Here is a 12375-nt window from a genome sequence, read left to right as displayed (position 1 = left end):
TAAGCTTCTTGTGGTTAGGCACCTGTTGAGTCAATTTTTTATGCACAGCAACATGAAAGTAAGTTTCTTGTTGTTGTGTGTGCCATCAAGTTAGAACCAATTCATAGCTGACCCTCCAGCAGGTGTTCAGAGGCCATGAATCACACACTAAAGAATGCCCATCTTTCTCCCACAGAGCAGTTGGTAGATTGAAACCATGTGCCTTTGGGATTGCAGTGCAGCTTCTTAACATTAAGCCACTACAGTTCCCAAGATGAGCTTAGGGGAATATAATTTTATCTTACTGATCCTTGAAAAACAATTCTGAATATAATTAGCTCAAAAGAGTCTCCCTGTTTTTCTTAGTAGCATACTTTAATAAAATAACAGACTTTGACCAGATACAGAAAGACTAGAGTCTGAGTTAACATACCTTCTTTTTAACTTTGGACCAAGGAATGGGACAGGACTCAGTTTTGACTCATTTCGTAGTTTTTTCAGATTAGTCTGATCTCCAAAACCATAAATGGCTGACTTCCAGGTCCCATCGTGAATACATAAACCCTAATAAAATATTAAGGGAAAGTTACTAAAGCGTGAAACCTGCTGTTACAAAGACTTCTCTCTCTCTCTAGTTGAGCAAGGCTTAACTCCTATGTCACACTCATAGATAGCTTTTCTGGATGGTCAGGCAGAAATAAGACACATCAGCACCATCATACTTAGCATTTATACATAGTCCTCTCTTCTACCATTATTTATGTTTTTTTAAAGTAATTTCATTTCTCTTCATTGTTTTTACTCAACTAACCAGCCATGTTCCTTCATTACTACCTTCTCTAGTATTATCTTGATCTTACATTTACTCTTCAATCTTTCCGTGGTGCATTTACATACACAGTTTATCTATCCCTCCTAACACTTCTTATCCTAAATATTTCAAGTTATATGAATTGGCCGTGGCCCACAAAAATTCTATTAAAATAATTTTTTAAAATCTCTTCAAGCTTACTACTACAATTTTATTTTTTTTAATTTTTTCTATCTTTGGCACTATTTTCGGTACCCCATACAGAACCCTAAATACTTCTTTGGTTTAGCCCATTTATTTACCTACTTGTTTTTCATCTGTTTAATAACATTTTATCTCTCAACACCTTTCATCTTCCAGTACAGTAATATCTTCCTCAACCTTTCCCTCCAATTCTCATCAGCAATGTGCAGCACAAAAGGGAGGGCAGACAAGGATGCAATCTCTAAGCTTACTGTGATTGCGGTGATTAACAATGACTTGTCTAACTTCCAGGGGGGCTTTTTTCATGTTACAGACGTTCTGACCTTCTTTTTTCCACTAATTTTTTTAAGAGAAAGGGTTTATTTTCTTTTAAAAAATGATTTTTCCTCCAATAATTCATATACATCTTGTTTTGGGATGTTTGTTTTTAATTAGTCAGGGACTGCCTGTATTATTTTTATATATATTTTTATTAACTCATTGTGCATTTTCCTCCCCTCTCCCGTCTTCCCCTTCCCCCTGTCCATTTTTCAACATACCTCTTGTCTCGGATTGTTGTTGTACATCTTTTTTTACAATGTTAAGTACAACACCCACAGTATAGATGAATTTCCCCACTTCTTCTAATTCTCATTTCCATCAATCCTTCTACTCTACTCCTATTCCTTTCTGCCTTCAGAGCTTTATCCCTGGGCAAATATTGCTCTTTTTAGTTATTCTGAAAAGAGATTGTATCTTTGGTGTTATTGGTCACCTTCTCTCAAAACTCAAACTAGTGTCTCTATCTGCATGAACAATTCTGCGGTGTTTATTCTGTTGCATCAGTCTGTTTTTCCTGCCATTCAATAACACACTGCGCCATGAGCCTTGAATGTCATGGCTATTCCCAGACCTTGTTGCTGTATGCACTGTCAAGTTGGAACTGATCTATCATAGCTGACCGTCCAGCAGGTTTTCAGAGGCAATAAATCGCATGGGAGGAGACTGCCTATCCTTCTCCCACGGAGCAGCTGGTGGACTCTAACTGTGTGCTTTTGGGATTGCAGTGCAGCTTCTAACTCTGAGCCACTTAGCCCTTAACATTTCTATAAACATTTCTCAATCAGCTCGTCAAGTATCATACCAAGATAAAACCAAACAAAAGAATGTATTTTTTTGTTTTAATTGGAATGGTACTGAATGATGAAATCTATCCGAGAACAAATAGGCAACTTCTAAGCATCAAGTCAGAAGAAATGATGGTTTTGAATTGTGGTGCTGGCAAAGAATATTGAATATACCACAGACTTATCAAAAGAACAAACACATTTATCTTGGAAGAAGAGAAATTAAAATTTTCTTTAATAGCAAGGATATTGAGACTTCATTTCACATACTTAGGGCATACTGTCAGGTTCGGTACGTTGACTTAAGATGTTGTTGTGTGTCACTGAGTCAGGACTGACCCATAGCTGACCCTCCAGCGGGTTTCTAGAGGCAGTTTATCACACAGGAGGAAAATGTCCATCCTTTTCCCATGGAGGAGCTGGTGGATTTGAGCTGTGTGCCTCTGAGAATGCACTGCATCTTCTCACCACTAAGTGACTCCGTTCTACATACTAAACTATTCAAGGACTGTAGTTTACAACACGGATTGAAGCTTTCAACAAGAAAACAAAGATTCACACCACTGGGCCCACTGGCAGCATCATGACAGAAGGAGAAGAGACAGCTTGTTAATAATTAGCTTGCTTGGTTCCACAATCAACATTCTTGGCACCAACAGTCAGGAACTAGAAAGACGAATTGCAGTAGGAAAATCTGCTGTCAGAACCTTCTCCAGAGTGAAGAGCAAGAATGTAAGTCTAGAGACTAAGCTGCACCTGATCCAGGCCATGGTCTTCACAATTACTTTCCAATTACTTGCCTTGGAGAGCTGTACAATGACCAAAGATGATAGAAGAATTGATGTCTTTAGAGTTGCGGTGCTGGAGAAGAATACTGAACATACCATGGGTTGCCAAGAAAACGAATAAGTCTGTCCTGGTGAAACCAAGCTGCTCCTTGGAAGCAAGGATTTTGAGACTTTGTCTCACATTCTTTGGTCATGTAGCTAGGAGGGACCAGTCTCTGGAGATGGATATCATGCTTGGAAAGGTCGTGGGACATCGCAGGAGAGGAAGATTCCAGATGAAATGGACTGACACAATTACTGGGGTAATAAGTGTAGGTGTGTCAGAGATAGTGAGACTAGCTCAGGAAAGAACAGGATTCAGAGCTATTGTGCATAGGTTTGTTATGAGTAGCAGTCGACTCGACGGCAAACAACGTAGAAAACTGAATAATTCATACTTCAGTAAACTAACCAAATTATTCTTTCCTAGCCTATTATGCTGAAATCTTGAAATGAAGTATCTGAGTCAAATCAACAAATGTTGACCCAATTTTTTATTCTTTCTCCCCACACCCTCTGCTGCCATTCTGACATGCATTCTCTGGTTTGTCTGTATATATTTAAAAACCAAGATGCGTTGTTTTGGAGGATGGCCATAGAGCTGGGTTAATCTCATCTGGTTGGCAGGGTAGGAGGGAAGAGTTCTTTCTGCTGGCAATACTGGCTTCAAAGGAATTTAGGGGCTCAATGTATATAGTTTCTTGATTATCTGTCCATAAGTCTCCATCCCAAATTTCAGGATCCCATTTCTCCACAAACAATGTGAAATTCCATCTCACACACACACTGTGCATGTTATCAGAGGGAGCCAGTTGTTGGGGGGAAAAAACAAACCACATCATGCTGGGAAATATGGAAGAGGAGAAAAGAGAGAAGACCCTCAAGGAGAGGGACTGACACAGTGACCAGAACAGCGGGCCTGAACAGGACAGAGATCGTGGGAATGGCACTGGACAAGGCAAAGTCTCATTTGGTGTTCAGAGGGTTGCTGTGAATTGTGATCAACTCAACAGCACATAACAACAAAGGCAGCTTACACTCTGGGTTGGCATCGACCTCTATGGCCACAGAGTCACCAGTGCTTTGAAGTCTAGTCATGTATGAGCTTTGGTGGCTTAGCTGGGAGGAGTTCTGCTGCCAACCCAAAGGCACATGGTTTGAGTCTACCAGCTGCTCAGTGAAAGATGAGCAATCTCATCTTGTGAGATTCACTGCCTCTGACAACCCACCTGCTGGAGGGTTAGCTATGGGTTAGTTCCTATGTGATAGTGCAGAACAACAGTATATGTATATGAAAGCTTCATGGTTTTAAGATATTTGGTACAATTAGTGTTTCAAGACAAACAAAATTCTATGGAAGAACTTTTTAAATTGTTTCTCAAATCTAACTAGTCTTAATAGCAGGTTGAGGACTACATGGTGCTGGCTGCAGAGGCAGATGAATCAAAGATTAGCTGGTAAGGTTGAAGACTGCTGGCTCACATCCAAAGAACCGGAGGTGACCAAGCCCATGCAGTAGTACCCTGATCCAACAAAAGCAAGAGAGCTTTGCCAGATGCCCATCAGTATTTTCTATCTCTAGGGAAACTCTCTTATCATAGCAGATCACATCGCAGCTGTGATTATACAGCTTCTCAAGGGAAGATTGCATCATAAATGTCAAACCAACAACTTCATGCACAACTTGAATCATCACACTAGCTAAAAAAATTCAATTCACATCAAAAAAATTCCCTCTCTCCAGCCTCCCAGTTAGGTCTTCTCCTTGCTTAGAATCTTAAAGTATTTCATCTGATCACTTCAATGCTAACAAATAACTTTCTATCTATTGCCTAAGTAAAGTATTACTCATTAGGGGAGGGCTTACTTCATACTGATCTGCTGTATTATCTTTGATCTACTACACATGCTTCTATTGTTACACAATATTTGTTGAATGGACCTATTTTAAAGGGAATAGTTACTCATGTAGTTCTAGACTTAGAACTGTGCTGGGCTTTAGAAGAATAAAAGTAGTATCATAAAGTAGGTCTGGCATGGGGGTTTGGGAGAATAGAGTAAGAGTGGATAGATAATGAACATTATACTGGAACAGATGAAGGAAAGAACTGTTTAAAAGGAATACATGATTAGGTATTATATATATGACAAAAGCTCAGAATAAGAGGCACATTGCAAAGAGGACTAAGGAAAGGTGGGGAGGGAGGTTATGTACAACAGTGACTGAATATTTTTTCAAAAAGTGAACTTGGGGAAAGGGAAGGAAGAGGGGATAAGCAAAGGGAAGGAAGAGGGGATAAGCAACAATGAATAAATGGAAATCTAACTTTTCTGTAAACTTTCACTAAAATTACAATTAAAATAAAAAATTTTATTAAAAAACCAAAACATGGTCTTTACCAATAAATGCATCCAAACAGATCTTTTATGCCAAGTAGAGAAGTACTAAGACTCAGCAAGATTTACAACATACCTTTCCTTTAAGGCCACAATAGCATCTAACTTCAAATTAGGCGTTATTATAAAAAATACAGTGCTTTAAGCTCACCTGACAATTGTCTTTAGGTAACATTGCTTGCACAAAAATGATAGGTACTTCAGTGTTAGCAGCACAGAAATTCATTCTAATAGATAATGAATGATGCAATTGTTTTTATTTATTTTAAATTTGAACTTTGCCTTTTTTTATTATGATCTGAGTAAAAGTTTACCAAGTCCATTGGTTTTTACTTTAATTATTCATAATTTTTTTTCTAACATTACCTGCAGCATTCACAATGTAATCAACTCTTCCCACTTCCTCCCTGTAATTTTCATTCTCAGTAATTCTACCACAATTGTTTTTCAGATAAATAATACTGTAAGCCAAACAGTTCTTGGTAAACTGTTATTTTTACTTCTCTTAAGTAAATACAGTGACATTCATTCGCTGTAAAAATTTTAAGACATGTCTTATTTCGAAAATTATATTTACATTGTTGTTGTTGTTTAGTGCCACTGAGTTATAGGCGACTCATAGTGACCCTATGAACGAAAATCCTCAACATCTGTGTGACTTTCATCCTTTCTCCAGGTTCATAGGATTTCTGGAGGCAAGCTATTACAAAAGTCAATGCCTCTCCTGCTTCCAAGCTATTTTTACATTAACCTTAAAAAAAAACCCCAAACATCTGACAAGTGAAAACTAACCTCGGGTCCTGAATTGATAGTCAGGAAACTTTCCACAGCGGTCAAAGTACCTGTAATAGTAGAAGAACAGTAAGAGTACAATCAGATAAAATCTACTTACCCAGGACAAGTAATGACTTACCGTCATTCATTTGGGAACCACTTTTACTAAGCCAGTGGCTGAGATAATCAAAGAATCTGTACTATTAACACTGTTTTTAAACGTCTTAAGCAACAGCCAGGAAAATTCTTAGAAAGTCTACCGCTGGTCATGACAAAATATTTTCTAGTATTTAAATTGACAACATCAAAACCTTCTTCCATTAGACAAGAATTTTAACTTATGGGATATTTTAATTATGGGATAAAAATAGAAAACCAAAGCCAGAAAAAAAGGAGAGAAATCCGTAACTTTACCATGAAGTTACAACAATTAAAACTTAAGTTTCTTGAGACAAAAAAGAGAAACATAATGAGGCTGATGAATTCATAAATTCTGACCAGTCTGTAACATCCACTCCATAAGTGTTCCTAGTTTCACATGAAAACTACAGACCTCACAAAGATAACACTAAGCAAACGGACCACACTGTGAACACTGGTGTATAATCATGTTGTTGTCAGCCAGCAGCCAGCCCCTCCAGTGTGAACACCGGTGTACAGTCATGTTGTCAGTCATAGCCAGGTCCTCCAGTGGGTTTCAGAAGCTGTGAATTGCATGGGGGAAAACCTATCTCATCTTTCTCCTGAGGAGCATCTGGTGGATTTGAACTGACTGCCTTTGGGTTGCCAGGGCAACTCTTTTTTTTTTCTTTAATTAATTTTAATGAAAGTTTACAGACTTTGGATTTCCATTCATTCATTGTTGCAGTGCAACTCTCTACCCATTAGGTCACTAGAGCTCCTTCACGTATAGTAGACGGGAACTAGAGCCATATATATGTCACCCATTGGACCACAGACAAAATAAAAAAAACTGGTTATTACAACAAACTTACTGAAGAGGATTCTGAGGGTTGTTGCTGAGATAATATGGACAAGACATGTTACTATACCCCTATTCATAGAAGAATTAATCTAGTATGATTATTGGGAGGCAGACAGAAAATTAATGGAGAGACAATGAACACTATTGGAATTGGAGAAGGGAAGGACACTGTGGAATAGACATTATATGCATAATAATTAATATTATGGGACAAAATATGTATGAATGACTGGTAAAAACCACATGATATGCTGGACAATCTCCTTCTGTGTGATTTACTGCTTCTGAAAACCCACTATGGGTCAGAGATGGGTCAGTTCCAACTTAACGGCACACAACAGCAATGCTTTGCAAACATTCACAGAAATTTTAAAAAGTTGAAAAGAGAAAACATTTTACTAAGACTTATAAGTCAGTATATGGTATATATTTTTTAATTTTCAAATATTTTTCTAGGCTACAGCTTTACCTTTGATCTTCTGATGTGACGATCATATTGTTTGTTAATATTAAACTTTGATCTTGATATCTGATTTTTTTGGAATGTCACTGGATATTTATTAAGATTTATTAGCTTTCTAAATTTTTACTTTTCATTTTCATTAAAAGAATGGGGAGATATCTGTTGCTTCTTATCCGGGGTTTGGTTTCAGAATTAATTTTTTATCTAAACACTTGCCATATTTTGAAGCTATAAAATAGCTTATGTCAAACTAGAGTTAACAGTTATAGGTGATTTTTGGTTGTGGTCATTTTGGGTTTTTTTCTTGTAGTTTTTGGTTATTTTTTTTCCCTGTTGTATACCAAAATCAGATCTGACTGGCAAAGAAGAGTTATAGATCATCATAAAAAAGATGACATTAAAAAATATTCATTACATTAGTAATAAGAATGATTTCTTCCATTCTTAAATTATTGCTTATATTTTATAAATGGCATCAAAAGACAATTTCTTTGTTCAATACTTTCCAGCAAAAATTGTAAACCTTTTCATTGACATATCTGCACAAACTATACTTCTGCAAGTGTTAATTCCTAAAAAAAAAAAAACCAAGTTTGAATATATAATGGCTGTCTAAATTTTTTTGCAGAGATTTTACAGTTCTCATCATACCTTAAGGAACTCTAGGAGCATGTTGGCTAAAATACTTGGAGGCTGTGTTACAGCAAATTACTTAATATGGCTTTCCCATCCATGGTGTTTAATATCACATGGTTGAGTTGTTGTTAGGTGTTGCTTAGTCAAGTATAACTCACAGCAACTCTAAAAACAGACGTGAACCTATCCTATCCTGTGCCATCCTCATCATCTCTGACACACTTGAGCCCACTGCTATAGTCACTGTATCCATCCACCTAATTGAGGGTCTTCCACTCTTTCCCTGACCCTCCCTCCACCTTTTGAAATGTGATGACCCTTTCCAAGGAACAGCTCCTCCTAGCAACATGCTCAAAGTATGGGGTAGGGGGAAAAAACTTGGCCCATCAAGAACAGCAGAGAGCTTGTTATAAAGTAAACAAAGTAAAGGGAGATCTGGTGGTCTAGTGGCAAGAAGCTGCACTGCAATTCCGAAGGCATGCCGTTCAAATGCACCAGATGCACCGCTGGAGAAGGCGGGTCAATCTCTTCCTGTGCCAGTCGAATCCAATTTGACATACACAATTTAAGAAAAAAAAAAAGTGAATGGCATCTCTGAGTGGGCCCAGGAATAAGATGTACAGACACTTATACTTGAATGGGTCAGTTTTGTCATCTTACCAGTTTAAAACGAACTGGCTCAGGAGTAGGAAACAGGACTCTCACTAAAATAAGAAAGAACCAGAGTGTGCAATGCATTCTTTGAACCCGAGATTCCTGCTCCAAGCAGAGATGAGATGACATAATAAGAGACACAGTGATGGCAGGCTAGAGCAGGAGAGACTGAAATGAAACAGATCTCCAGGTTCTGAGCCCACAGGAAAAACAAGCAGAGTGCTCACTTGGCTTCTGAGCACTCGGCAGGGGAGCAAGGACTGCTGATCCACAAAGCAGAATCAAGTCCTTCTGGGCCTAAGTTTACCGGCAAAGTAGGAGTGGCACATAACTGGCAGAGTGAAAGGAGCTTTTGTAATATCTGTCAGAGCAGGGCAGAGGCCAAAGGCCACAGGCTAGGGATCAGAAAAGCCTACCTGTAAGCACAGTTGACAGGGAGCTGTCCTGACTGAGGCTGTGCTGAGTGTCACTGTACCTACCTGTAACTTGTTCTTTCCCCAATAAGCTCCATCATTTTAAGTATTGTCTGAGTCTTTATGAATTCTAGAACCTTGTAAGGAAGCAGTAACAGCTGTGGGAGGGACAGCTGTGGTTAGAATTAGCAGAAGGCATGGAACATGGGAACACTTCTGACTTCACAGGAATTGGTTTTGTGCTATGCTGCTGTTGGTAAGGATTCTCCTGGCTTGTGAAGTTGGCAATGATGATTACTACCATTTCTACATGTGCTACACTGTTGCCACATTGCCAAATCAAAGGCCAATGGTTCAAGCCCACCAGGCACTCTAAAAATCAACAGTCTTGGAAACCCAATGGTTCTACTTCGCACTTTAGGATCAACCATGATAATTAAAACAGTAATGAATCTGAACAATAAGTAAGTCAAAACAATAGATAATTCCTCATTTTAGAACATTTATAAGTTTTCATGTCTTGAAAAACAGTAGTGTCAGTAACATTATAAATATAGCCTTATTAAAAGCACGGCAAGTTAACATTAGCCATTTCTGTGTTTCATTTCCCATTCAGGTTTTCTTTAATTAAACTTGTTGTTATATACTGTCAAGTTGCTTGCAATCATAGCAACCCTATGTATAAGGGCCCTTAACCCTGCACTATCCTGTGCCAATCTGTCTCTGACACACCTACTCCCACTACCCCAATCACTGAATCGATCCATCTCATCCAGGGTCTTCCTCTCTTGCACTGTCTCCCCAGCCTCCCAAACATGATATTCCCAAGGACCCCTCCTTGCAACATGTCCAAAGTATGTCAGACGAAGCTTCAGAATCCTTGCTTCCAAGGAACAGCCCGGTTTTACCCTCACCAGGTCAAACCTGTTTGTTCTCCTACCAGTCTATGGTATATTCAACACTCTTCCGCAGCTCAAAGGCATCAATTCTCTATCATCCCTAGTCATTGTCCAGCTCTTTGATGAATAGTACATAATTGCTAAGATTATGGCCTCGATCAGGCACACCTTAATCTCCAGCCTGACGTCATTGTTCTTCAGTACGCTGGAGAGATCCCTGACAGCCGACTTTCCCAATGCAATTTGTCTCTTGATTTCCTGGCTGCTGGTACCAAGAGTACTGACTGCGGAGCCAAGCAAACTAAAACTGTTAACAATCTCAATCTCTACCATCCATTATAATGATGCCAATTGGTCCAGTGATGAGAATCTTTGTTTTCTTGATGTTGAGCTTCAATCCATATTGAAGGCTGCAAGTAGTTCTTGACTTTCTGCAGCAAGCACTTCAGGTCATCCTCAGCTTCAGCAAGCAGGGTTGTGCCATCTGCATAACGCAGGTTGTTGATGAATCTTCCTCCAATCCTGATGCCCCATTCCTCCTCATACAGCCCAGTATCCTGGATGATCTGTTCTGCATACAGGTTGGAAAGGTATGGAGACAGAATACATCCATGGCAGACACTCTTCCCAATTTTGAACCATGCAGTGTCTCCTTGCTCTGTTCTGATGACTGCTTCCTGGTCCAAGTATAGGTTTCGCATAAGCACGATCAAGTGTTCTGGGATTCCCATTCTTCTCAGAGTCAACCACAGTTTGTTATGGTCCACACAGTCAAAAGCCTTTGCAGTCAATGAAACACTCTGATAATCTCTTCTTTCTGCCAAGATCCATCTAACATTAGCTACAATTTCCCTAGTACCATGGCCTTTTCTAAACCCAGCCTACACATCTGGCAATTCTCTACTGACATGTTGCTCCAGTCGTTTTTAGATAATTTTCAGCAGAATCTTGCTTGCATGTAATACTAATATTTTTATAAACATGAAATCCTTCTTCTGTTAAACTCAATTATTGCTTATTAATAATTAATAATTACCATTCATTTTGTTCCGGGTATAGATGACTCCCAGATCTGCTGGAATAGAGTCAAAGCCACTGCTTCCAATGATATAAACCCCCTTTTCTGCAGCTTTCTCATGATACTTCCAGTACATTAGTTCCAAAAACTAAAAAGTCCAAGAGACAAAAAAAAAAACACAACAAAACTCAATCAGAACCATGTAGAAACATTCACAGCCAATATTGACTTATCTTTAAAAACAATTAAATTTGGAAAATTCACTTTGCATTAAACTATTAACTGTTAAATCTATTTTCTATTTGCTGAAATATTTACTGCACACCAGGCAATAGGAAAGATACAGTAATTTGAATGACACTGTTACAAGAGAACAAACAGGTTTGTCCCGGAGAGGGTGAAACCAGGCTTCCCACTGTAGGCAAAGATTTTGAAGCTCTGTCTCATATACTTTGGGCATGTTGCTACAAGTGATGAGTCCTTGAAGAAGTACATCATGCTTGGAAGGGTGGAGGGACAGTGCAGGAAAAGACCCTGGATGAGATGGATTGACACAGTAACTGGGATAATGGAAGCAGGTATATCAGAAACAGTAAGACTGACTCAGATAAGGCATGGTTTAGAGCTAACTGTACATAGGGTCCCTATGAGTTGAAGGCAACTCAATGGCACATAACAATGACATTACTTTTTAGTAATGACTTTTAAAAATGAAAAGTATAGGAAAACTGTGGGACATCCACACATACTATGCAGCATTAACACAATGAACTTGTAAAACACTACATGACATGGATGAGTCTAGAAGACATTATACTAAGTGAAATACCTCAGTCACAAAAGGACAAATACTGCACAGGACCAGTGTTATAAAACAGAACACTGGAATGGGAAAAAGGAGGGACTATCTGAAGGGAATGGATGATTAGACATTGCATGTATGTCAACTGAGCATCTGGCACGAGACATGAATTATAAAGTGAATGGGAGGAATGCATCAATCAATGAAGGAAAACCCATCTTTTCTGTAAAGTTTCATAAAAATCACAATTAGATAAAAAGCACATCTAACATAGAAACCTTCACTGAAGGTGATGAAAGAGAAGTTCAAATTGCTCTGAAGGAATTGGCAAAAAACAAGGCTTCAGGAGTTGACAGCATACCAACTGACATATTTCAACAAACAAGACACTGGCCTGGATGTGCTCA

General features: G+C 38.7%; 1 protein-coding gene across 1 annotated transcript in view; it reads right to left on the bottom strand.

Annotated features, from left to right (window-relative positions):
• SCCPDH (saccharopine dehydrogenase (putative)) overlaps window positions 1-12375 on the bottom strand; it is a 34988-nt gene that overhangs the window by 12963 nt on the left and 9650 nt on the right. The window contains exons 4-6 of the mRNA XM_006897741.1: window positions 11185-11314; window positions 6117-6166; window positions 413-543 (exon numbers count right to left, since the gene is read on the bottom strand). Coding sequence (XP_006897803.1) covers window positions 413-543; window positions 6117-6166; window positions 11185-11314 — 311 coding nt within the window. The remainder of the gene's footprint in view (window positions 1-412; window positions 544-6116; window positions 6167-11184; window positions 11315-12375) is intronic.

Source organism: Elephantulus edwardii, unplaced genomic scaffold, assembly GCF_000299155.1.
Source record: "Elephantulus edwardii isolate Elephantulus edwardi_28Jun2011 unplaced genomic scaffold, EleEdw1.0 scaffold00214, whole genome shotgun sequence".
In the NCBI taxonomy this organism is placed as follows: Eukaryota; Metazoa; Chordata; class Mammalia; order Macroscelidea; family Macroscelididae; genus Elephantulus; species Elephantulus edwardii.
Note: the sequence above shows the minus strand (reverse complement) of the source record. Positions and strands in the feature narration are given on the sequence as shown.